This window comes from Amphibalanus amphitrite, unplaced genomic scaffold (assembly GCF_019059575.1).
Source record: "Amphibalanus amphitrite isolate SeventyFive unplaced genomic scaffold, NRLGWU_Aamphi_draft 000264F_arrow, whole genome shotgun sequence".
NCBI lineage: Eukaryota > Metazoa > Arthropoda > Thecostraca > Balanomorpha > Balanidae > Amphibalanus > Amphibalanus amphitrite.
The window spans coordinates 305,011-330,999 of record NW_024881759.1 but is presented as its reverse complement, the minus strand read 5'-3'; the positions used below and the strand labels follow the sequence as shown (position 1 = coordinate 330,999).

At 48.3% G+C, this 25,989-nt stretch overlaps 1 protein-coding gene across 1 annotated transcript; it reads left to right on the top strand.

Annotated features, from left to right (window-relative positions):
• Positions 1–4,218: 4,218 nt before the first annotated feature.
• Positions 4,219–25,875, top strand: LOC122386826. The gene is made up of 37 exons (XM_043376463.1): positions 4,219–4,435; positions 5,066–5,274; positions 5,572–5,761; positions 6,215–6,432; positions 6,638–6,806; positions 7,000–7,145; positions 7,447–7,563; positions 8,025–8,148; positions 8,340–8,426; positions 8,931–9,056; positions 9,328–9,437; positions 9,798–9,907; positions 10,063–10,192; positions 10,782–10,968; positions 11,297–11,432; positions 11,710–11,816; positions 12,108–12,220; positions 12,410–12,553; positions 12,842–13,100; positions 13,471–13,688; positions 14,286–14,448; positions 15,879–16,067; positions 16,403–16,553; positions 17,818–17,963; positions 18,485–18,663; positions 19,012–19,090; positions 19,258–19,395; positions 19,616–19,716; positions 20,106–20,264; positions 20,464–20,570; positions 20,862–20,989; positions 21,168–21,352; positions 23,725–23,932; positions 24,131–24,308; positions 24,912–25,060; positions 25,216–25,349; positions 25,702–25,875. Exons 1-37 carry the CDS (start codon positions 4,219–4,221, stop codon positions 25,873–25,875), a joined length of 5,685 nt encoding a protein of 1,894 aa, XP_043232398.1.
• The last annotated feature ends 114 nt before the right edge of the window (positions 25,876–25,989 follow it).

Here is a 25,989-nt window from a genome sequence, read left to right as displayed (position 1 = left end):
TGAGCACAAATTTGCCCTTCCAGGTGATGTGGGACAAAAGTTATATAGCAAAATAAATTATCTGGGGCGTCTTGCCCCAGGCTACCCTATTTTCGTGATAAATAAGCAAGGTATCCGTCGCACAACGTCATAATAAGTAAAGGCATCAAGAATAAGTTTGTTTTTATACGACGTTTATTGGTTAGCTAACAAACATCGGCAGTTTTATTACACCACACAAGCATCTTTACGCAAAACAGGATAATGTAACAGCATAACAGATGTTCAAATACCTAAATGATATGTTTCCATGCAAAGCAAGTGTATCCATACGCGAATGAGTGTTGTGTCGCACTGGTAATTGCGGTACACATCCAGAGCACCGTTCGTTTACGTCAACCCGTGTAAATTTAGCGAAAATTCGAGCTAAATGCTGACGGCGGCGGCGCCATTTTCGCAATCTGTCAGTTGTGCGCCGGGGACCGCGGGGGCCGGCGGGAGAGTGTTGTGGCTGCAGTGCGCAGAGTGGGTTTGCCCATTCTTGTGCGATCAGTGAGGTAAAACAGTGCTGTGGTGTTTATCTAGTTCGATAATAAGTTGAGTAATGAGTGAATAAGTGAATAATAAGTGAAATACTGCATTGTGGTCATCGTCTGATAACTGCAATCAAGACCGAGTCTGAAATCTGAAGCGGAGCGACATGGGAGGAGCTGCTGGAAATTATCCAGATTTGTTGGAGTGCTAAGGTGGGCTTGTAATTTTTCAACTGAACTGCTGTCATGTTATGAAAATAATGGATGCACTTTCATGCTTTCCTAGGGTTAATTAGGCATAGGTATGCTAATATTTTGCCAGATAGGTAACAGAAAGCCGATGGCTAATTAAATGAACGATAATTTTGGCACAGTGAAGTAGTGCGTACAGATGACATATTTTTTTTTTATTTATTAATTACGGGCAGTTGACGGGAGACGGGCGGTGGCTGCAGCCTGTAGCGGCGCCCATGCGTTGTGAAATATCAGCTTATATACATGATAAGGTATATACGATAATCTAACTTTTATTTCCGTCGGATGTGATGTCGATTCTTAACAATAAACGACAAACAAACAAACGTGTTTGCAGCATGGGGTAGGCATTGAGCATCACAATGTTTCGTTGCATTAGCTAGGCTCGCGGCTGGCGACAACGTCCCGCCGCGTGTCGCTTGCGTTACAAATTTTGCGGGCCCAACATTAGCTTTACCAGGAAAAAATTGTTATAATAACCGTCATATTTGTGTAAATTTACCGCCATGAATTTGTGTACGATTACCACGCGAGTGTTCCTTTTGGTACTTTTTACCAAAAACACATATTTGTGCGTAAATGTAACGCGAGATCCGCGGTAAAGTTACACTGAAAGCGGTTCTCCTACACAATAGTGAAGCACTCCGAAGCTAGCAAAACACACATATAAGTGTTCTTTTACCCAGAAAACAGAGTAATTTTACACCAAAAAAAAATGTTCTTTTTGGTACTTTCAATTACACGTTTTTCCGCTCAATATTTCTGTGTGTGTACAAGTTTGTACCTCTTACCCTTCAAGGTCAGGTCACCAGGTCACTTTGAATGACCCGACCTCAAATCACTTTTTTGCAACTTTGCTACCGTGTCAGAGCTACACTAGATGACGGAGCGCCTTGGAAGTTGCAGGATTTAATGAGGCCATCAATAGGCCAGATACCTACATAAACCATTGTATAGGTATATCTGGGAATTTTTTATATCGATGGCCTAAGGTCAGGTCTATTTCGTGACCTCCCCATTATAGGTCAATGGGGGGAAAATGAGCAGCCTGATTTTTTTTTTGCACCGAAACTAGTAATGGCCTGTTATGCCACACATGATTACATTTATGACCATGTGCGCCATAAATAGCCTCGTTGCTGGTGCGCCCTAAAACACCAAATCATCATCATTTATGACCAACCTTGACTACCTTGATATAGTAATTGCTATTGGACAACTGTAAGGTCATCAACGGTCAACAACGGTGTTTTGCTATTAACTCTTTACAGAAAAGAGATACAGCTTCGTGAATGGTCTCATTGTGTTCAGCTCGTCAAGGCGCATCGGATGATGTACATGATGACCTTGAGGTCACGTGAACTGAGGTCAACCTTTGACCTCGACCTTTCGAGGTCAACATATTTATGTTTCTATTTGGATTGACGAGAGGATCAGCTATTACTTTTGGCTTGGCTTTATTATTTCAATCATTATTCGTGAAAACTGTCCTTAACTCTGTCACCGCAATTTTGACTTTTTTACCCCTATGACGTCATTTTGACCTGACCTGAAAATGACCACAGTAAAAATTTTGGACCTTCTACATATTTATCCCTTACCGTTTACCACTTGTCGCTAGCTTGCTCCGTTTTCGAGATCTTAGGGGGGGGGGGGGGGGGCGGTCATCCGCGCCCCCCGTCGGTGCGAAGTTGGCGCGGACCCCCGTCGTTAAGCGAGTTATGATCATATAACGAGGCGGCTGTGATGCGCCGGCCGCCGATACTCACTGCATCGCTACTCCAGCGGTAAGAGTCAAAATGGACGCGGTGACCTTGGGTGATGTGTTAGACCTGCTTTTATTCTCTTGGGCAACGTCTAGGTGAATGTTGCTGGTTGTCTCCACATAAATATGACTTGCCCTCGTTTTCTCTAAATGGCGTTTTGAACTATATTAGTAATCTTAAATAACATCTATGTATTTGATCGAGCAGTTTTGTCATATATGTATTACTCCCGAACATTAGTTCAACATCGTGTCATATTCGTTGTTCATATTGTCTATTTCGCTCGCTTCGGTAGTCTCTGGGTACTGTTTCGGTCTTGTAATCGGATGGTTGTGGGTTCGAGGCGTGGATGGCTAATATCCTTTTAGATGTGGCGGGCGTACAAATTTTATCAGTTAGCCAGTAGCCACATACATGAGCATGTATTCAGAGCTTAATAATTGACATTGCAGGAAACAGAGAAGTTTTGAAATAAAAGGTGGGCAGAATTGATACTGCCCACCTAAATTGGCCGCATTAATACCGACCGGCGAGGCGGCCCGCATTGATACTGACCGGCCCGTATTAATACGGGCCGGCCCTCCGGTCGGTATTAATACGGGCCGGGCAGTATCAATACGGGCCGAGTTCTCAAACGGTCCGTAACATACACACTACACAGGCAGTGATTCAGACACTGTGGTATGAGGGAAAAAGTATTTTTTATGTACATGCCATGCCAATCACCAATGTCTTGTAACATTATATCCAATATCTGCAGAGCGATTTCGACCGATATTTTTTTCTTTCAAATAGCGCCAGAGTGTCAAAGTAAGAATTGGCTTTTGGGTAGAATTCAAATTGCCTCTCTGACCGAAAGGGCGATGTTGATATCTTAGGTAGGCCTAATGACACATTGTTTTCCTATATACCTTATTCTTCTTTTACACATATAGCTATTGTTTCAGATCACGTGGTCAGATATTCGATATCTTTTGCATAGTGTACCTAACTGTGGTTATGTTACATTAGCCCTCGAACATATTACCGTTTTCACAGCAGCCAATGGGGGGGGGGGGGGGCGAGGAGACTCCCTTCCCCAGCCCTTCGGCCCCAGACTGAGCTAGAGCATTGCGGAAGTGCGATGCTCGAACGTGTGGCGAACTTTGACTCCCGTTCCATTCTCCCATTGGTGCACAGACTGAGCTGGTTGCGTTCTCTGAGATCACGGGCGGCGCAGCAGTCTGGCTGGGCGGTAGAGCGTCATCAGTAGGTGAGTACTGAGTATAGGTGCAATTCCTATTACCGTGAGTAAGTGCGTCTGTCAAGAAATATGGTTTATTACATCTGATTGTGCCTGATGCATGCATGCTTTCAGGTCCAGTTTCGGACGTTTCTTGTGTCGTTCATGGGGCAGAGTCCATACAGAATAGATGATACAGTACCTAGGTACTTATCTGTTACGTTTGAAGCAAAATATAATAGCTTACACACAAACTTTTTATACCTACCCACTTAATATCTACACCTACTTTTTATATACCTACCCATATTTAATATTTACATCAATCATTTCAATATGAAAACGCCAACACACTAACTCAAATTTTGCCAACTCACCTGGCTTGTACCTACCTGCAGCACTTTGCATTCAATTACTTCGTTGCACCTTATCTGATCTGAAGGTGTCAGATTTCGTCAGCAGCATGTGCTTTACCTACCTGTTCACAGATGCGCCCATGCAGTGGCGCCCGCTGAAGTCGACCCTCGGAGGAGTTAACGCGCTCACTAACGGACCTATCTCTGAATGGGCCAACTCGACGATGCTGCAGAGACAGTCTGGCTACGACTGTTTGTCGCTGCCGAGCCTCACTCCAGCCTCGTGCAGCACCAACAAACGAGCGCTGTGCGTCAAGGCGGCAGGTAACGTGAACCCGCGCGGCTCAGGGTATACTGAGTGAGGCTTCCAGCACCGCAGCTTAGTAGTTCAGGCACAGTGCAGCCACAGTTCAGGCACACATGACATCAGTCACAGCACGGAATAAAGTATAGGACACTATCGTACCTCCTATATATTCCGTGGTAACAGTACCTATGTCATATTTGTTACAGCAGGGGCACTTAACGTATGCTAGATATTATCAATAAGTACAAATGTCACGACTAAGTTCGATAGCACAGTACAATCAAAGTATAGCATAGTTTAGGTTAGTCTTGATTTCAACACGGGATAGTTTTTTTTACATTAGCTGTACAATTACGTGCTTTACAGTTTTCTTCCTTATTTTTCTTACCCGTTTGAAAATAAGGAATCATTATAAGTATTTCTATAGGATTCTAAGTATTCAAGTAATTCAATAGATAGTAGACGATATTTTGCAAGATATTTTTTTAGTTAAACATTAAAATATAATGTTACTTTGAAGTTATTTTCACCTGCGACTGAGCTGCGTTCTGTGGGTGCCGTCTACTAAGCTACGTTCGGTGGATATCGTTAATCTCTGAGGGCTGCTCCATCCACTGACTTATGTATGCGTTCGGCGGGGCCGCCAGACGCCGGCTGCCCGGCCGGTTTCCTGCGCTCGGGCTCGGCCTGTGTGTACGCCTCCATGGCGCCGGCGACGTTCTCGGCGGCACGTGCCTCGTGCGCTAGTCTGATGTCGGAGCTGTACGAGCCGCGCGAGCCGGGCCTGATGCTGCACGTGCGGAGTCTGGTGGCGACGATCAACAGCGGTGACCACTGGATCGGACTGGAGGAGAAGGTGAGGAAGCCGCTGACAGGCGCCAAGTGCGAGCTCTGCTGCCGCATAGTCCGTACAAAAAAAAACCTATGAAATACCAATTTTTGTTTCTGTGCGGGAATAACAATCAGGCAAAAGTGCGATAACTTATTTCAAAATAAACAAAACGAATAAAAATGGTACAAACAACCGAAACTATAATTTTTATGGTTTCAGAGATTCAGAACGAATTTCCGCTCATCTTATTTATGCTTCAAAGCTCATGTTAAGCATTATATCTAAATTCTTCCCTGCCCGTCCCGTCCTCCTTTGCCGCAGTACCCGGGCGACTTCCGGTTCGTCTCGGACCACAGCTCGCCCCTGTTCTCGTTCTTCGACGAGTCGTCGGGCGTCGGTCCGATCAACGACGGTAGTTCCTCCGGGCCATGTGTGAAGATGGCTACCAACGGCCAGCTCGGATCGGCCGACTGCGATGACCAGAAACACTTCATCTGCCTCTACAAGCCAAGTAAGGAAAAAATTATTAGCATGATCTCCATATCGGGCCTGAAAGCCCTGTCCCAGTCGCTGCGTTTTGCCGGCTTCAAAATATCGGCCCACTCTCTATTTTATTGTTTTCAATTTCGATTACTGCAACCTCAACACCAAATAGTCAACTAACGTTTCAAAACATTGCTGGCAGTGCTGTCCGTCATATAGTCATTTCCAACTGCTTAATTAAGTTCGGGCTAGGGCTGCACGGTTGAGGAGTTTATTTAGGCGCTACTGAATTCACCTAAGAGGACTTGATGTCCAATTGTTAACAATTGTCTCCCTTGTGCCAGCATGAACCTGCCGCTGGCAAGTGTCATACAGTCCCATGTATGTATACCTCGTCATTTCAGTCACCAATCACGTGTTCAAGCGCCAATGCAACTCTGTCGATATAATTATACCAAACCCTATATTTGATACCTCCTAGGACCTCTGTGCCCGGCCGGGTTCGTCTCATTCGGAGAGACGTCGGACTGCTTCTACCACATGGTGGGCTCGGCGGAGCGGAGTGGCGCCCAGGCGCGCTGCGCCGCGCTCGGTGCCGCGCTCGGAGAGATCCGAGAGACGGACACGCTGAACAGCTTCCGCACCTGGCACGGCAACACCGCCAGCCGTCTTTGGACCGGTGTCACCGACCTGGCCGAGGTGAGCGCAAGATATTTCGATGTTACTGGAAATGTACAGTTGGGCACAGCTTCCTGTTGATAATTTTGAACACCACAAACCTCTTCTGATCATTCCTTTGTTCCACTGATCATGATCATTCACCGAATTGCGACAGACAATGTGCGCACCTCCATGACATCATCTCCGACTTATACACATACCAAACTTCAATGTCTGCCGGCAGAACAACAAGTTCACGACGTCCGACGGTCTGGTCCCAACCCTGCTGCCGTGGGGCACCGGCCAGGGCGGCGACACCTCTCTGGGCTGCACCTCTCTGGACAGGAACGTGGTCGCCGACTCCACCTGCGAGAGCAGCGCCGCCGACGGCTACCTGTGCGTCCACTCTCCAGGTGCGATGTGCGGCGGTCCTTGTGTTGGGTCGAGGCGTAGCCTGATCGGGAGTTTCTCCTTGAGCACACATAAAACACAGTCCAGACGTTTTGTGTTACAAGGGCAGCGTTCGACTAGCAATCCCGATGTAGCAATCCCGATCAGCTGGTTGAGGAAGGTGTGAACCTGAGACGCTTTGCCCGTTGCCTACAGCGGTCGGCCACTGTCCGTCGGGGTTCCTGGAGCTGGCGGGCCGCTGTTACCGCTTTTCACCTACCGCGGCTACCTACACGGCGGCCACCAGCGAGTGCCAGAAGCTGTCCTCGTCCCTGGCGACCATAGACTCAGCCGAAACGGCGGTAAGACCGTGGGTGGGTGGCAGGGGGGGGGGGGGTCAATTGGGGGGCCTGGGTATAGGTAAACTGATTGACGTGAAGAAACGCCGGCAGCAAGATCTGATTAGTTATAGGTGGCTATTTAAACTGGTCTTTTCACAACAAAGTACGAATAGTTGAACGTGTCAAAATCATTATGTAGTATGTATTTACTTCTAATCCTGGTCTCCCGATATTCGATTAGAACATTGTTGTATGTCAACAAAATATAATGAGTGATAATGCCGCATGCATTGCTGACTGACTGTGGCGCGTCCTGTTGCAGCTTCTGCTCTCATCCATTGAGTTGTGGGACAAACCGTCATTCAGCTGGTTCGTCGGGCTGAAACTCAACGCCGACACCGGTGTTTGGCAAAACTACGACCAGTCGACTCCCGATTCCGTAAGAAATAATTCTCAGTCAGGTTGCGTCGGATGGTCATAATCCTCAGGAAAATTTCTTTTTTGATCCTTTTTCCTGTTTGAATTCATTGACCAATGACCATACTGTCGCGCATAGCGTGTTCAGTGAGTTGTTTCGTCTATAGAGTTGCTGGTATAAAGCTAGCCAGGCTGACGTCTAAACCTGTTAAAGGGAAGACGAGAAGCTATACGATAGTTATTACCTAAATAATTATGCAATTGTTTATGAATGCGCATATTTAGGTGTATAAATATTCGACATATTTACCTTACGACATTATAAATTATTAAACACATTTTGCCTACGTAACAATTGATGATGGTTGCTTAGCGCATGTAGGTAATCCATCATCCTAAAGGATAATCTGAACTGTCAAATGATTCATGCCTACCTCATATAACCAGACGCGTTGCCGTGTGCATGCGTTCTCACTACTGCAGAGTGTGTGGGACACACAGCCCACGGGCCAGGATTGCGCCGTGCTGGCCAAGTCGACAGGAAACCGGCTGCTCAGCCCCGTAGCGTGCACCGCATCTTACAAATTCATCTGCGAGTGGCAGCCAGGTCAGTAAAAAGTCTGTCCATCAAGACAACATGAATTAGAACCTACAAATAGAGGTAGACTTATTCTTCAGGACGCGGAACTATCCATTGATGTGTTGCTCAGACCAAGATTCTCACAGATATAACTCAGACCAGGCCGAGCAGATTGGCTCTGAGCCCCGTCTCTGACCAGATCGTGTCTTCTCTCTCAGATATGATGAACGACGCCATCCCAGCCATGAGCCCCGACGGCGCCTGCTTCTTGGACATGCCCTACCCGGAGGACCCAGACTTCCGAGGTGAGCATCGAATCTGCCGATTGTAGTCTGCCTTAGACTTCTCTATTCATTTTTTTTTTTACTTTTAGCATAAATGTGGTATGAGCTATGTGTTTACGGGACGATTTAATGTGACTTTTCGGTGACCGCAAGGGAAAGCAATCGATAAGAAATTATAAGCTGAGGCCTCTTGCACCAAACATACCTAGCTAGGTAAAATCGAAAAACCGGTTTCAGAATAAGCTAATCAAGCGGTGGTAAATTTGTTGGCAATAGCCCAATACATAATCCTACAGGTGCTTGGTAAATTTTACACGCAAATTGTCACATTTGAGTCTTAGATTGGGTATATGTACGATGCAAAATAATCCAAGCATTGGTGCAAGGGGATTTTGGTGCAAGAGGCCTCTGTTCTGACCTTTCTAGACCTGATGTGTAACACATGTACAATAATTGTCAGATATTTTTTTTTTTTGTTTAAATTATTAGTAGTTTCTCTGCTGACCGAGAACCCGCCGTCTGCAGTGTCGCCGGGCGACTACGAGCCGACCAAGCTGACCCCAGACATGTGCTCGGCACGCTGCCAGTCGCTGCGCTTCATGTATGCCGGGCTCAAGAACGGCATGTTCTGCTTCTGCAGCAGCGTTCTGCGTGAGTGGCCGTGAGATACCAGACCAGAGCCCAACAATGCTGAGAGTTACTTTCAGTGCATGACCACCAGTACCGAGAGAGTCGCTATAGCTAAGCGGGTGGTTACCGACTTTGCGAGCTGTCGTATATGTAGCTTGAAGCTGCCATGGTGACAGGGTATGTGGCCAGTCACTAATCAGCAGCCATCACTGACCCCGGCCTAAGGAGTCGAGCGGTTCTGACCGCCACGACCTCTCCCTATCTGTAGCTAACACGATTTATTCGCCCACAGGCATTGAGCGGGCAGATGCTAGCCTCTGCAGCGAGCCGTGCACCGGTGACCCGAGCCTGACCTGTGGCGGTATCGACGAGTACGTGCAGGTGTACCGCACCGGCGGACAGGTCAGTTGATTAATGCTTCAGTCTACCCACCCGTCCCCACCGGCGGACAGATCGGTCTGGACGGGACATTCCACACTTGTACTCCACTGACTCTGTCACCCTGGAGTGGGAGCTATAGCCTCTGTATCTGTGTTGAAGCATCGAATTAACAGTTTGGGTAGTTAGCATGAATGAAGATGTAATTGAAATACTTGGAACGATTTTGTTTATACATAAGGGCAAGGTTTCAAATATTCCGAAACAATATATCTACAGACCTGTTTTCGAATCCCGAAGGTGCCTCTTCCGTCATTTTCGCCGACTGTATGCTAATGCGGTGACCTGCAATCACTGACACTGAGATGCCGGTCTCGGCCGCAGGCGGAGATCCAGGGCGCCTCCATAGCCGTGGAACAGACCACCATCCAGCCCGTGGACACCCTGTTCAGCTTCACTGCCAGCGTGGAGGTCGGCGAGCAGGTCCTCATCTCGTGAGTATTGCTGGCGGAGAACCTACTCTTCATCTCCTTATAAATTACCACAGTGCGAGAATTTCTTGTAACGTTTCTTGGGGCCGGCAGCATCCTGACTGGAGCCGTTAGCGTGGTTGGTAACGTAACGTCCCGTCCCTCGCCGTTCCCGCCAGTTACGATTTGGGCGACGGCAGTGACGCCACGCTGCCTTCTGAAGAGGCCACTGCCATCACCCACCAGTACAGCCTGCCGGGAGAATATACGGTCACGGCCATCTTCACCGACGTCCCGGGCGTCGCCAAGGTGGGAGACGGTCATGCTGTAGAAACGTAGCGGCTCACTTTTATACGACGCAATTTTACGTATTTTGTCCTTTCAGTTCCACACTTCCGAAAAAGTTCTTATTTACATTAGCAAAATGCTGTTTTCGTTATCTTTATCAGTGCGGGCTCGACTGTTGCATCTTCATCAGTTCATCTTGTAGTCTTCGGTTTTGCGGTTATTATCGATAAATCGTCAGCGGTAAACCACTTTGCCGGTGACCACTGACCAAGTGACCAAGTTAACAAACCACTTTGGCGGCCAGTAACATCCTTCCTGTCCCCAGCCGCGGTACGACCAGACCAGTAACGGCCAAATAACACACTCCCTCCCATGTCCCTCAGCCGCGGTACGACCAGACCAGTAACGGCCAATAACACACTCGCTCTCTGTCCTCCAGCCGCGGTACGACCAGACCAGTAACGGCCAAATAACACACTCCCTCACTGTCCCCCAGCCGCGGTACGACCAGACCAGTAACGGCCAATAACACACTCGCTCTCTGTCCCTCAGCCGCGGTACGACCAGACCAGTAACGGCCAAATAACACACTCCCTCACTGTCCCTCCAGCCGCGGTACGACCAGACCACTGTGACGGTGGGCGAGGAGGTGGGACAGGTCGAGTTCGACTGTCCCGATCTCACCGAGCCCGGAGACGAGATCAGCTGCCAGCTGTGGCTCGTCACCGGGGCCCACCTCAAACTCACTCTCGAGATGGACAAGGGCTTCGTCGATGGAAAGGAGTACACGATTCCGGGTCAGTTGCAAGGCTGGGGAGTGCAGCTCCAATGAATGTTGGTGAATGTACGGTTTGCCCTGCTGAATTGGCAAGAAGCCTAGCCTAGCCTAAAATAAGCCTAGCTAATTCAGAGGACCGTTTTGTTGCCACGCAACGAATAAAGTCGCTGTCCAGCGAAGCAATCCCATTTGCTTTTTCGGGCATGAAGAGCCAACTACCTGAATGCGCCGCCTGCCTTTTTATGACCTGTCTATTACCGATCAGAACTCAGAAGGCATATGTTTTTCGCTGCCCATTTGTGGCGTTCAGCTGTTGAGCTGACTGTTGTGGTACCGCTTGGCGACAGACCCGGTGGTGTCAGCGCTGGGCCTGCCGCCTCCGCAGCACCCCACAGAGGAGCTACAGTCGGCCCTGCCTTCGTTCAGACTGGGCCAGCACGGGACGACCACCACCGGCACAACACACAGCCGGAGGCGCAGAGAGTACGTCGCTCAGCTACCGATCAGTCCTTAATCATTTGCTGTGATATGCCAATCGGAAAGCTATGGAACAGGACACACGTTCACTTTGTCATCAAGCCTTTGTCATCATCACTTTCAACTTTTCTATGATGAGCTAAGAGGTATTATGGTAGCATGTTAGCAGTAACGTTATGATAGCACTTGGCACTCTACCTACCTTTGTAAATAATGACGTAGCAGTGAACAGGAGTAGCGCACGAGTGGCTGGCGACTTCATGGTGTGCTTGCTACCTTACAGAATCCGTTACGGAAATCCGGTAGACAGCTCTGCACACAGCAGTGCACAGGACGTCGGTGTCGCTGTGAACGCATTGTCCTCCGGCGCTGCCGTCGGCGGCGTGCAAGGTGGGTACGCCACCACCAAAGCCCGGGTGGAACCATGCTCAGACTGGCTCGACAAATGGTCATCTAAGCTGAGAGGTAGTTAGAAGAGAAGAGAAGGCGTTTATTTGACTGTTGGTTTGAGTCTTTTTTTAGATCCATTCGGTCCGGCAAGAGCATTAAGCATGGTCATGGTACAACAGAATGGAGGGCAACTGTGGGACCACGTGGATTTGATATCCCGAGTCTCGACAGCTGTCTTGAGTCTGTTGATTTCATGTCGCCAGAAAAACCTGATTCTATGCGATTTCGCAGGGGATACCTACGAGGCGACAACAGTGGTTATGCCCTGGGCCAAAGTCACGGATGCCGTCGTCCTGGTCGGCTTTGAGTACTACGCCACCAAAGCAGGAAATCTGAAACTGATGGTAATCCCGAACTCATTACTGTGAACCGATATGTGACATGCGCAAGTTCCAATAAATCAAAACGAAGTGCCAAAAACACGACGTAACGTCCCAGACAACGTGTGCCGTGCCTTTGCCCTGACTGATGCTCCTGCAGCGGCGCCATTCGCCTTCGCCGTGACCCTTGACGTCGCGTGTGCTCGTCGTCAGGTATTTCGTCCCACCTGTCCCGGCGGCTCGTACTGCCACTCGACCGGCACCTGCGACGACGGGCTCTGTAACGATATCGAACACAGCGCCGTGTCATGTCCGGACTCTAACCCGCTCTACGCTCCAATGCGGCAGTGCCAGCAGGTAAGAAATAACCCTATCGCCGCGAACACAACCACAGAGTGATGACAGCAGTGGCGGGTGAAATGTAAAACGATCCCGCGAAGTGTATGGAAGTCCATGTAAGTGTATCTGTGGCAGATACTGCTTGCTGTAATTTTGCCTTATGATATCAACCAAAGATGAAATTGATCAAAATTGCATGAAGGGGATGAATGAATGGATGCATGGATTGATGAAATTGCCCATGCCAGCCTCACCTAAGCAGCGGTGACCGCAGGTCTTCTGACCGCTATCCCTCTCGTCCCACAGTCGCTGTGCACCGCCGGACCTACCGCCTCTCCGACCGTCTCTTCCGACGGCAACAGCACGTCTCTGCCGGCTGGCCGGCCCGGCTACAGCGCCGTGTACTCGGTCACGGAGCAGGTGGCCGCTGTCGGCTACGGTAAACTGCTGGTGGACACCAGTCTGGAGACGGCCACCTGGCTGCAACCCGGCGACGTGATCGGATATGAGAGCGACGGCGCCGTCATTGGCTGGAGACCCGCCCGCCCGGGCCAGGAGCAGGATGGTGAGCGAGGGAGAAGTTCCGATAAGAATGTTTCGAACTTATTGGTGCAGAATATCGTTGAACGATAACGATCATGCATTTTTATGCCAAACTAGTTATTTTAGTGTTGTATTAGTTATTTTTAGTTTTTAGTTAAACTGTGTTAAACGGGAGCGAAGTTGTCGCATTTTTGTGGGAATTATCAGTGAAAGTAAACAGTAAGAACTGCTCTGGCCATAAATAGCACCGAACACATTGAAATCGGTTGATTTGTACTTGCCTCAGTTTATGCCTTTCTTCCCGTGATAAAATTTCCGAACATTGCGGCTTGTCGGTTAGTTTGTGCGGGTGAAGTGTCTCGCTATTGTCCTGACACGCTGGTACCTCTCAGCCCCGGAGCTGGCGGCGCTGGGGCCGCAGTGGCTGGATGACGACTCCTCGGGGTCTCTGGACTCGCGTCACTACCTGCGCGCCATCGTGTCGTCGCCGCTGCAGCTGACTATCAACCACACGTACGACGTGGTGGGCGCTTACCAGGCGTTCGCCACCGTCTCCACCACGGGCGACATCGTGTCCGAGACCAGCGCCGGACAGGCCATCGACGTGCAGGTCAGCGGGGCATCGACGTGCAGGTCAGCGGGGCATCGACCAGCGCCGGACAGGCCATCGACGTACAGGTCAGCGGGGCATCGACGTGCGGGTCAGCGGGGCATCGACATGCAGGTCAGCGGGGCATCGACGTGCAGGTCAGCGGGGCATCGACGTGCGGGTCAGCGGGGCATCGACATGCAGGTCAGCGGGGCATCGACGTGCAGGTCAGCGGGGCATCGACCAGCGGGTCAGCGGGGCATCGACGTGCAGGTCAGCGGGGCATCGACGTGCAGGTCAGCGGGGCATCGACGTGCAGGTCAGCGGGCATCGACCAGCGGGTTAGCTAGGTGGTTGGAGGCGACAGCCCGACACGGCATGGTGGCCACGGGCACGGAGCTAACTCATCCTCTCGAGTATGTCCTCTCGAATACAGAGCCATGACCACATTCTTAATGCCGTAGTTGAGTCAGCAGGTGGTCAGCAGGTGGCCAGCAGCAGCAGTTTAAAATTGCTACCTTACCTATTCAGTGGCTGTTTATTGTAATCAGCATGACGTAAAAGGCAATGTCAGCAACTCGACTTGGATATATAATTGACCCAGCCCCGCGCTTTCAGGTTCCCATCACTGGCTTCAAGGTTACTTTGGATCCTGAACACGTGACCACCAACAACAAGACCAATGCCACCGTCCTCATCAAGACGGGCAGCTTCGTCAAGATCACGTTTGACTTCGGCGAGACTCACCTGGGCGCAGCGAATGTTATCGAGGAGGCAGACAGTAAGTGGGGTGAAACACATCCGCCGAAATCAGTATTACGTTCTTATTTTGACATTCTGCTGCATCTAGCTTTTACCTACTTCAGCGGCATCTCTCATCTGGTTGTCGAGGTTGTCAGCTTAATTATTGCATCTTATAATTGCCATCTTAGTGATCCAGACAGCGTGCTCAAAAACTCATTCCTTATTGAAATAAAAGAGTAGAACATATGCACGTGCCAAACCAATATCTTTAACCCGCGCCCCGTTGGGCTCTGCCGAGCAACGCGCCCCGTTGGGGGGGGGGCATTTTGGCCCCCCCCCTAAGATCTCGAGAACCACGCAACCTAGCGACAAGCGGCAAACGGTGTTGGATAGCCCTATCAGGGAACTACCTTGTGACCCAATTTTATTGACCTAGGTCAAACCGATGACGTCACAGGTCAGGTCAAAGGTCCAATTTTCACCGTTTATAGGCATTTCAAGAAATGCGTTGTAAAATCGAGTAAAATGCATTTCATTGAAAATCATCGATGGGGAAATGTTCTTCAAACACATATTTTGCTATTTGAGGTCACTGATACCAGGTCAGGTCACAGAGGTCAGGTCACTGGGGGGTCACAATATGAAAGTGTCGTGTGATACATGTTTTATGGTCCATTTCACATGACAAATGCGATTATGTGGGTCAGGCAGCCTTTGGGGCCAGCCTAGGTCACGTTTTGGTCAAGGTCAGGTCAAGGTCAGGTCAAGGTCAGGTCAAATTAGGTCAAATTTCAAAGTTGATATTTTTGCATAAAATGGGTATCGAATCGATGCAGCTCCTCACGGGGAGTTCAATGGTGGTCTTTGTTTTGCCGTACGTGGTCTAGAATCGCTAAAAATTGAGTTCAAAAATTTGACGTCATCATTTTTGAACAGTTTTTTTGCTATAACTTGGCCAAAAAACGAGATATCGATCTGAAATTTGGTATGTATATAGAAGAGCGCAGGGACTATCACACATATTCCGGTTTTTTCGAAATTCGGAAAATTTTGGATTTTTCTTTAGTTTTTCTAAAAAAAATCAATTTTTTAAATTTTTGGGGGTCAAAAACCCAAAATTTTGAAAATCCGAGATGGCAGTTTTGTAGCGCCGCTTTTTGTCTACTAGACCATATAAAGAACTTTAAAATTGCTTGATAACTGTAGATTTGGTGAGCGTTTCAAGATTGCATGTTTTTTGCTCATTTTTGCTCGAACATGACCTCAGTTTGACCTCAATAACTCCTGACCTAAGGTGACCTAAGACTTGAAATTTTGTGTGAAGGTGTCAAATTGATGCCCGGGAAGGTACTGAAAATTTGGCGGCGCTGCGCGCGGCCGTTTTCTTGCTATTTAGGAAAAACCACAGGGGGGGCCAAAATGGCCCCCCCCCAACGGGGCGAGGGTTAACTCTGTCCACTATTTCAGCGATCGAGAACGACGGCTGGTCGCAGATCTACTGGTACAAGCGGGGAGACCCCGGGCCGCGCTACGTCATCATTACTGCTGAGAACAAGTGGGGTCGGGAGACGTACCGACACACGCTGTACGTGCAGCGGGCCGTCACCGACAAATGGTACCTGGTGGACAACGCGCCCGTCCTCTGGCCCATTCCCGGTGAGTGTCTACATCATCTGACCTTCTCTGGAGAGAGGTCTTCTCTCCTCAGGGGAGCGGCTACAAATCTCGTTAGTGAGTGTCCATCCGACCTCTGGAGAGAGATCCTATGTCCTCAGGGAAGTGGCTGCCACTTTTACGGTGATATTTGCCACACGTGACATAAGCTTCATGTCAACTTCCTCTAGGCCTCGGTGGCGTCAGTTTCAGTTCGGTGTTTTGTCCCAGGTGATGCCAGTTTCACGCTGGTGTTTTTCCTTGGGTGACATCAGTTTAATGTTGTTGTTTTACTGAGCTGGGTGACTTAAAGTTCACGGTGTTGTTTTTTCCCGCAGGTGACGTCAATTTCACGGTGGTGTACCCGGCGGGGCTGCCGCTGCCCACCATGGCCTCTGCCGAGCTGTACACCGGCGACGGTTACGTGTTCGAGTGGGAGATTCCCGAGGAGCGCGAGGCAGGAGAAATATACGAGATCGGCTTCAACAGGTCGGCATACAGTGCTACTTACTCTACATTCGTTGCCGTCTTCAGTAGCGGCGAAACACCAATTCAATTACAGGGGGGGGGGGGGGCCGGCACTGCCGACTTTTGGTTACGAGCGAGCGAGCGCAGCGAGCGAAGCGAAGTCTTTTCAATATAACGGAAAAATCTCAGTATGAGCGGCCCGGCCCGGCCCGGCCCGGCCCGGCCCGGCCTGTAACGCTTTTGAGAGGCTTATATCTCAGTAACCGCTGGACCGATTGGCCTGCGGTCTTTTTTGTTGGGTAGCCCCATCCCTTCTACCCCGTAATTGACTACTTTTGATACATCTCAGTGACCGTCGTGGCACGAAAAGTCAGGGGTGTTCAAGCTGTTTTGCAAAAGTAGTGTTTTTGAGAGGCACATATCTCAGCAGCCGCTTGGGCAATTGTCTTGCAGTAATTTTTATAGGGTAGCTGCATCCCTTCTACCAAAGGTCGAATACTCTTGAACTATGTGAGTGACCCCCACTGCACGTGCAAAATACAAAAAGAAGAGGTGCCAAATTTGTTCCCATTTCAGTAACTCGGTAATTACTGGGGCGATTTCCCTGAAACTTGGCATACAGGTAGGCACCCACCAGGCAATGCATTCCCATGTGTTGCGGTTAGGGTGCTACTGCACGTGCGCACGTGCAGGGGGCGTTTCCAGATCTCGAGAACGGCTGGGCCGATTGCGCTCAAATTTGGTACACGGTTGGGGACCGGTTAGTAGGGTGCCGTGCAAAAGTCATTTTAGACCCCGTTTGCACGTGCGCACGTGCAGAATGCCGCTTCCAGATCTCAGGAACGGCTGGGCCGATTGCGTTCAAATTTGGCACACCGCTAGCGACCGGTTAGAAGGGTGCTTTGCACAAGCCCGTTGGAAGTACCCTCTCGCCCTTCCGCACGTGCAGGGCTCACTATCTCGCTCGCTCGTTCTGCGCCCAAAAGGCGTTTTACTGGTACCATTCTTTCCATGCAACGCTCATTGGGCTAATGTTAAAATGGCAAAATCAAGGGGGCACGGTGTCCCGGTGCCCCTCCCCCTGGTTCCGCCGCCTATGGCCGTCTTAGTTTGTTAACAAAATGTTTTACCTTCTAAATCAAGAGTGCAGGTGAAAGTGTTGTTTATAAGCGCTGTATATATTTACGCTTACGGGACACTTTCAGTATGTTTTTCGGAAATGATCCTTATTTGTAGAATGAGAGCGGAAGTGGATGCGATTGTCACTGTTTCGTATTTGTTGCAGATCCTACGACATCCAGGGGTCGTACCGTGCTAAACTCCGCATTTTTAACCTGGCATCAGAGTTCGAGATGACAAACAGGGTACCGGTGTGGGCAGAAATTCAAAATCTAACGACGATGGCCTACTACTTGCCTTTTCTGCCAATAGGTAAGTCCTTTACATCGTTATGCATGATGACCTGTATGCACGCATTCTACGCTTCCATTTAATTCATAAAGATATGCATGCCTCCTCCGGTACCTATATACGGATCAGATTGTCGATTGATGTCCAAATAACAATTGACAACCAGTATTTGATTGCGCAACTCCCACGTAGATACCTTTGTAGTGTGGCTATGACCACGTTTCCATGGGCTCACTGATCCGGATCAGTAAAAATGGATTAGCTAAATACAGTATAGTTAGTCAATATATGAAAATGAAAATAAGGGATTAACTGATTATATAAGCCTAATCCATATCGAATGATATCATGTAACGAAGAGTTCGAGAAATATAATACGATTTAAATTTGCTGATCCGGATCAGTGATGCCCATGGAAACGGGGTCAATGTCATATTTTTTCAGTGTCTTTCTAGTTTCTGAACATTCATACGCGTCTTGTTCTACGTTATATCCAGCTGCTGTTTGCTGAACAAGTCCTAAAGTCACCTATCGATTTTCAGGCGGCGACACGTATCTTACCGGCCATGGCCCCGAATACGACTCTTTTCCGATCGAGCGAAACGTATCATTTTTCCTGAACATGACACAAGGCATGATTTTCCAATACATTTTGGAGATGGACAACGGAACCTTCCTGACAAACTCGTCCACATCGCCTGTGAACTACATCTTCCCCGAGGTAAACGAAACAGCTAAATCTTTTATACATTTTTAACTAACCATTCCTCTGTTTCGATGTGTTTATGATTCTCCTATGTCTCTTGAAAGCAGCTCCTGCATTATTTCCTGCTAGATAGAAGGGTGTTTAACGCTAATACATACATTCAAGTCATATTGTACGTAAAATTTGTCGCCAAAGTCATGATAGATAACTGTTGAATGAATCATGAATGTCTGTGAGAATATAAAAGCAACATAGCACAATCTGTTTTTGGTAGAGTTGCATTTCTTTTTTTGATTTCTTATTGTTGTATAATTTCTGATGATAATTTCGGAATTGTTGTATAATTTCGGACGTGTTTCACAGCCGGGAACATACAGTGTGAGCCTGTACGGCTGGAATCCTCTGCAGGGCCGCTCCATTCCCGTCAATATTACCGTCAAAGGTGAGAGAAAACACGGACCCGCCAACTGGCGAGAGGCACAGTAACTTCCCCAGTGTAGCGGCTTTGTAATATGGACCATAGTTTGAACCCTGTTGCACACTGATGCTGATTTCTGTCGCCCCATTGGTACCGAGCCCACCGTCCGCTGACCGTCGCCACTCCCGCAGTGCTCGAGTCGCCGGTCAACGTCATCATAGACGACTACCTGCTCGTGTCGGAAGCCAAGTCAGCCAAGGAGTTCGAAATCCGCATGGACTCGGTGGGAACGTACACCTGCCTAATGTGGACTCCCGGTGACGGATCTAGTAAGTCGGCCTTTCACTGAAGAGCATCCCTCAGATCGAGATTCTGCAATTGCAAAATGCATCATACAGTTTTATGAGGTGGTCAATGGGAAACCGTGATTTAATTATTAAATTAAATTATTAAATAAAATTAGATTAAATTAACGGAAACAGTTATATTTATTTGATCAATATGGTATTTTCCATTTGCTGTGGGTGACGCGTCATCAATTTATTTCAGAGATTCAAGGCTGGGGCGACCGCGACACGTGTGACAGCGTGAATCCACCGATCCCCTACATTTATCAGGGCGCGGTCATCGAGAACCCTCTGAAAATGACGGTGAGCTGGCTTAGCTGACGAAGGAAGGCTGAACTGCTTGGTCTGACGAGTGACGAGCTTACTAAAATATTGTGACTTGTGTAATCATCCAGTAGTAAAGTGTGTCACGCTGCCAAAGTTAAGACTTTTTTGCTGACATTCATGTGACATGTCGTGGAATGCGATCGGACGCATGCTGCGTGGGCTCTATCGCTTGACTTTCTGTCACCTGCGTCATAAGGCGCTCCCTTCTTTCACTTCTTTACATGACGAATGGCAGATAAATCAATGCATTTGTATATTGCACATAGCATGTGGTTGGGATAGACGTGACACTCACGTTCGTTTAATGCTTATATATGCATAAAATGATACGCTCTAATTCGCGGTGTTCTGCTCTACGTCTTCAGTGGACATATATGAAGAAGGGGCAGTACAAGATGAGTGTTCACGCGTTCAACTTTTTGGCCGAGTCCCGCTACGAGCTCGGTTTCACCGTGTCGTCAATTCCGTGCCGGCCGCCGGACCTGATGATTCGGGATAGCTCGACTGCCTTCTGGATGCCGAAGGTGAGTTCTGAGAGCGGGGCTGGGGTTGAGAGCTAAGTGGTGATGCTAATTACATGTTTGCTGGTAAACTGACATGGCATAATCTGAGTTCTGACGTACTTACATCTGAGCGAGGCATATGTGTTGCCCTTTGATCGACGACATCGATTGTCCTTGGTGACAGATTTCTTTGTGTTTGATTTATGTCAATGCATTTCAGCCATATTTCCGGAAAGACTCTTTCGAGCTGTTCACGGTGTGCAGCATTGACTGCAACGCCTCTCTGGACACAACCAAGACGTGGACGGCGCAGGCGATCGACGAGTCGTAAGTATTGACATGGGAAAATGTTCCATCTATGAACCAACGCAATACGCTCCACAGATACTAATAGGTCTGTAATTTGCCTGCAAAATGAGAATTCTCAATGCCAGTTATAAGATGGCATGGTTAGGGTCCAGGACGACTCTTGCATGCGTCATTTTGGCTAATCATCACTGCAGATATATCATACGAGTGAATTTCTACGATGCTGCTTGTTTTTACTAGCTTCGATTTTGTGTTTCCGTTTTCATTGTGATGGAAGTGTCCACATCATGTGACCTATTTCTGTTTCAGCTGGGGCAATATCACCGGCTCCGTGGATCTGACGTCACTCAGCTCGTATATGAAGTCAACTCTGTTCGTTCCTTCACGATTCATGGAGTACGGCACTTACAAGATGACGTACTCTCTTCAGATATCAGGTTAGCAGCGGACGCCGTCACGTTCTAGTGTCACATAGTTACGTTACGGTGATTTATATACAACGGCATGAACAAACACAGCTCAATGTGTGATTCGATCCATGTCCCGAAGCTATGCAGTACACTCATTGAATTCACAAACCATTGCCCTCTAACCGTAACCGACTGTTGCCCTCAGGCGAAGGAATGGACCCGACCCAGCCGTTCGTCAAGCGGGTGTTCACCTACGTTAGGATCAATCGGTCGCCGCTGCTGGTGACGATGCTGTCAGGCGGCAGCTCGGCCATTCAGCGCGGCTACAACCAGATGGTGGTGCTGGAGCCAGAAAGGTTCTCCAAGGACCCTGACTACCCGGACGACACCGTGAGTCGGAGGGATGTCGCATATGATCATGTCCCTGCAGACTTGGATGGATAGCACAGTGAATCCGATGTCGCATATGTGGCGAGGCTGCACATGCTTCTTTGTCTAAAAAAAAGAGAAATATTATGCCGCCTGTGAAAGAGAGTGGCAGTGAATACAGCTGGGGCATTCCACGATATATCGTACCACTTTTTTCCAATTGGACACCCTCATCTCTCGGAATTTGACGAGATTTCGTCTCAGGGGTAATCAGGGGCTCTGAATCTACCTGTAACAATTTCAGGCTTATCAGATAAGTATTTTATGAGTTATGGTGTATAACATTTTTTTTATCTTCCTTTGCAGCGCTAAGTTTGGCGGGCTGTAACTCTAAGACGGATTATTCAAATGCCAAATGTTATACCATGTTTCATAACATTGACGGATTATTCAAATGCCAAATGTTTCATAACATTGAACTTGCAATGAAACAGAGATTAATATGTATTTTTAAAATTTCGAAAAATACGCTTTTTTATATATGACATATCAAGTTTTCTTTCATTTGTATTTTTTGGACTTTGGGACCAAATTTTTTAAATTTTTTATTTCTTTAAAAAAATATTTGGCTTATTGTTAAGAAGTATTCAAAAAATTAGAAAGGTGTTCCTTCTATAAATGTATTTATATTACGTCACGATAGCGGTTTCGAATAGTGATTTCGGGAGGGGAGCTTACAAATGGCGTGGTAAAGCTGCCTAGTGACACCACGGGTTACTGAAATTTCAATTGAAGTCTGAGTCATCTGAAAAAAATGAAAAGAGGGTTCATCCAACCCTCTTTCCTAAAAGCGCGAGAGTGAAAAAGGCTGTTTGGTTCTGACATTGTTTTGGACGCCAATGACCATAGCTGTCCGAGATGAAAGTTACAGGACGCATACAGGTGTCCTCCAGAGGTCTCACAACTTGTATATCTGGGAATTATTTAAGGTTACATGAGGTCAGGTCGGTCACGTGACATCACTGTTATAAGTCAATGGGGAAATATAAAAACTGTTATTTTGGCGCCGAGAATGATCTAAAACTACCTCACGTACATCATATCGTGATTTCATGCACTCCTTGCAAAGTCCAATGCTTCACTTTTGTATTGTTTACCTTGCGTGACGTCATTTATGACGTCACTAGGGTCGTACTAGTTTTTTGTCAATAACTCCCGATCAAATTGAGCTAGAGAGTCGGGAAAGCCACCAATGGACTCGGGAAGACCTGCCGAATCAAATGATATGCAACATGACCTCTTTCGACCAGCTTCGTGACCTGGGGGCGCTGACCTGACCGTGACCTGAGGTCAACACCCCAAGTTGATCTCACCCGAACAAAAAGTATACCATTCGACGCACCTGAGCTAGGCGAACACAATGATGCCAAAATCGCGGCTCTGCGACCATTTTTTTTGCGAAGTTATTTACTAAAAACCGAACCCGTAACTTCAGTCACTTGACCTGACCTCAGATGCTACCGGTTAACTTGAGACCTTAAAATTGGGTACCAATCGCTGCGACTTGTAACGGCACACACGCTCGTTTTTTTCCGCGAGGCTCTAGCTCTATTAGAAGCGAAACGGCGTGCTGGGGTCGTATCAACCCTCCGAAACCCATTTTGTTTGCGGGAAAATGAGGAACTTATAGAAAGGACACCTTTCTAATTTTTTTGCATGTCGATTTGCAATGACATGAAGTTCATTTTGAAAAAATAAAAATGTGAAAAATTTTGGTCCCAAAAGTCATTAGAGGCAAATGAAAAAAAGATTAAGGTTTTTGTTTAGCAATGAAAATTTTTCTTTTGAATTTTTAAAAGTAATATTAATTTTTGATTCATCGCAAGCTTAGTGTTGTTAACCGTTTGTTGGTTGCTTAACCCGTTCTTGAGCTATAGGCCATCAAACTCACCGTTACAAACCGAAGTTAAAAAAATGTAAAGCGATATAACTCAAAAAGTTTTAATCTGAGAAGTCTGATATTTTGCCAGGCGTCTTTGGGGCATATGATTACCCCTAGGACCGATTTTCATTAAAATCTGAGAGATGAGGGTGACGGGCCAGGTACGATCTATCGTGGAATGCCCCAGCTGTCTAAAATGGCGCCATTAATCGTTCTTGATGGATGGTTGACGTGACCCTGCGTTGTACTGTTGTCACTAGGAAGTGCTTTCACCAAATATTTCCTCATTCTCCGTTGCCGAGTGTTGCTGTTTTTTTTCTTCTGAGAAACGCTCGTTTACATGAATAACGCCACCAGTGTTCCGAATGCCAACATAAATGCGGGTTGATAGGACCAAAACTGGATCCCTGGAGTGACAGCGCCTTACACAGAGTTATGTTCGGATTCGCAGAACCTGGTCTACTCGTGGTTCTGTCGCCGTCTGCCGGATGAGAAGTTACCGCGCACCAAGGCCGGCTGGCTAAAGCACACGGAGCCGCTTCAGAACCCCATCATGAACGCCACCGTCGAATTGTACGACTGGGTGTACGACAACGTCACCAACGCCACTTACGAGGTGGAACGGCCCGACCTGGGCGGCTGCTTCGGACAGGGACCAGGTCAGAAAGCGGAACTTAGCTACCGAGGGATAGGGTCCAGGTCAGAGGGCGGTCCCAGGGCTGACTGGGACCCTAATAAGGGAGCAGGTCAGAGGGTGGTTCGGGCTTCCAAATGATGACCTGCAGAATCATTTCATCCAGCGTAGGGCAATAATCTAATAATCTGTTGCCATAAGCACTCGCGTTGCTGGCCGGTAGGAATGCTGAACATCACCGGCGGCCGGCTGGAGCTGAACACGCTCCAGTTTCGCACCAACAACGCCACGTACGAGATCAGCGTGCAGATGCGGAAGGCGGACCCGACCGACCCGCGCCTGGCCACCGGCACCACGCTGGTGGAGGTGGTGGCCGGATCGCCGCCAATCGTCAGCGTCATGTGAGTCGGCGCACGTGATTTGGAGCACACACACAGTGGCGGGAGTTCGCAGAGAGCGAATTCAGGTGGCAGACCAAGGCCGTATAAGAGGCACCAAGGTAGCAGACAGGAATGAGGTGTTGAATGACGGACATGTTTCGAGTGCCAGATGAAGAAAATGTGTCGGCAGGTGCTAGCTGGTGTTGGGTGATGTTCGATGGCAAACGTGTCATATTTAGTTGGTGTCAAGTGTAGCCAGTATATGTAGCGAAGCACATGACGTTATATGTCGATAGGTCGGCCTTATTTCGGCAAGTGTCAGGTGACGGTCATATTTCGACAGTTGTCAGGTGATAGTCTTATGTCGACTAGGTGACAGATGACGGTCATATGTCGACAGGTGTCAGGTGACAGGTGACGGTCGTATGTGGACAGGTGTCTGGTGTCAGATGACGGTCATGTGTTGACATGTGTCAGGTAGCCGACATGTGTCCGGTGTAGGTGACGGCCTTATTTCGACAGGTGTCAGGTAGCCGACATGTGTCAGATGACGGCCTTATATCGACAGGTGTCAGGTAGCAGACAGGTGTCCGGTGTCAGGTGACGGCCATATGTCAATTCCAGGTGTCAGGTAGCCGATATGTGTCGCGTCACCGAGAGCGGCTCCATCATCAACCCCAGTTCGCGAGTAGCGCTGGTTGGCACGTGTCAGGAGCTCTGCGACGGTCGACTCACCTGGGCCTGGCGCGTCTTCTACGTACGAAACTTCACAGGTGAGTGGGCAGGTCGCTACAATGAGTGCCGGGTGCAATACAGGTTAGATGGTGTCTGCTGAGTGCCGGGTGCAATACAAGTCACACACAGTTTGTTAAGTGCTGGGCGCATTAAAGGGCTACACGGTTTTACGCCGCTGTTTCCTGCGTTGCAGAGTATCGAATTCAAGACGGCGATAAGTACATCATCGGTGCCGGGAAGCCGTCGGTGGCCGTGAAGAAGGACCTCTACTCTGATTACCCGGATATCGTCGAATTCAGGGTTAAAGTCAGCGTCACCCGACTCAATGTGAGTGTTGGATACGAGTGATAGGAAAGGCATTGCTATGTATACCTACTTGCCGCCTGTCTCCGACGTCTTACACAATCATGTATGTAGAATAAAGTTGATGGGATTTCTTGGTTATTGCCACGTATTTTTGCTGTTTCACTTTACATTTATGAAGAAGAAGTGCTGTATCCCCCATAAACCATGATTGTCACAGATATTTTGGTTATAATTATAATCATGCCTACATAAATACCACGCCTACAGAATTGTTCTTGCATAGACGTCGGCTTTATTCCGCCTACTAAATGCATCATAATTAGTTGGATATTCTATGTGTGCGATGCTTTCTAACCGATCGTTGGGCCGTCAGGACGGAGAGACTGGGGTGGCCACCATGTACCTGCTGCTCAACCAGGCGCCCATGGGTGGCACGTGCACCGTCACGCCGCCCGAGGGGCGCGTGGTGAACCTGCGAGCGCACGGCGTGGTGGCCGCAGAGGACTCGGCACAGGCGGCCAACGGCACCAGTGCCGGTCAGTTGTGAGCCTGGGAGGGGGAGGGATAGAGAAATGAGAGTGGGCGAGAAATGAGAGGTGTCAAGTTCAAATTGACTTCAAAGGTACGAATATACTATAGATTAATCGTTGAAAGGGTTGAA

What these genes read in the sequence shown, in the direction of transcription:
- LOC122386826 (XM_043376463.1), top strand. Translation starts at nt 4,219, where the DNA reads ATGTGCTTTACCTACCTGTTCACAGATGCGCCCATGCAGTGGCGCCCG. An exon ending in TAGACTCAGCCGAAACGGCG is followed by an intron (nt 7,146 to 7,446) that starts GTAAGACCGTGG and finishes GTCCTGTTGCAG; the next exon opens with CTTCTGCTCTCATCCATTGA. An exon ending in GTACTCTCTTCAGATATCAG is followed by an intron (nt 20,990 to 21,167) that starts GTTAGCAGCGGA and finishes TGTTGCCCTCAG; the next exon opens with GCGAAGGAATGGACCCGACC.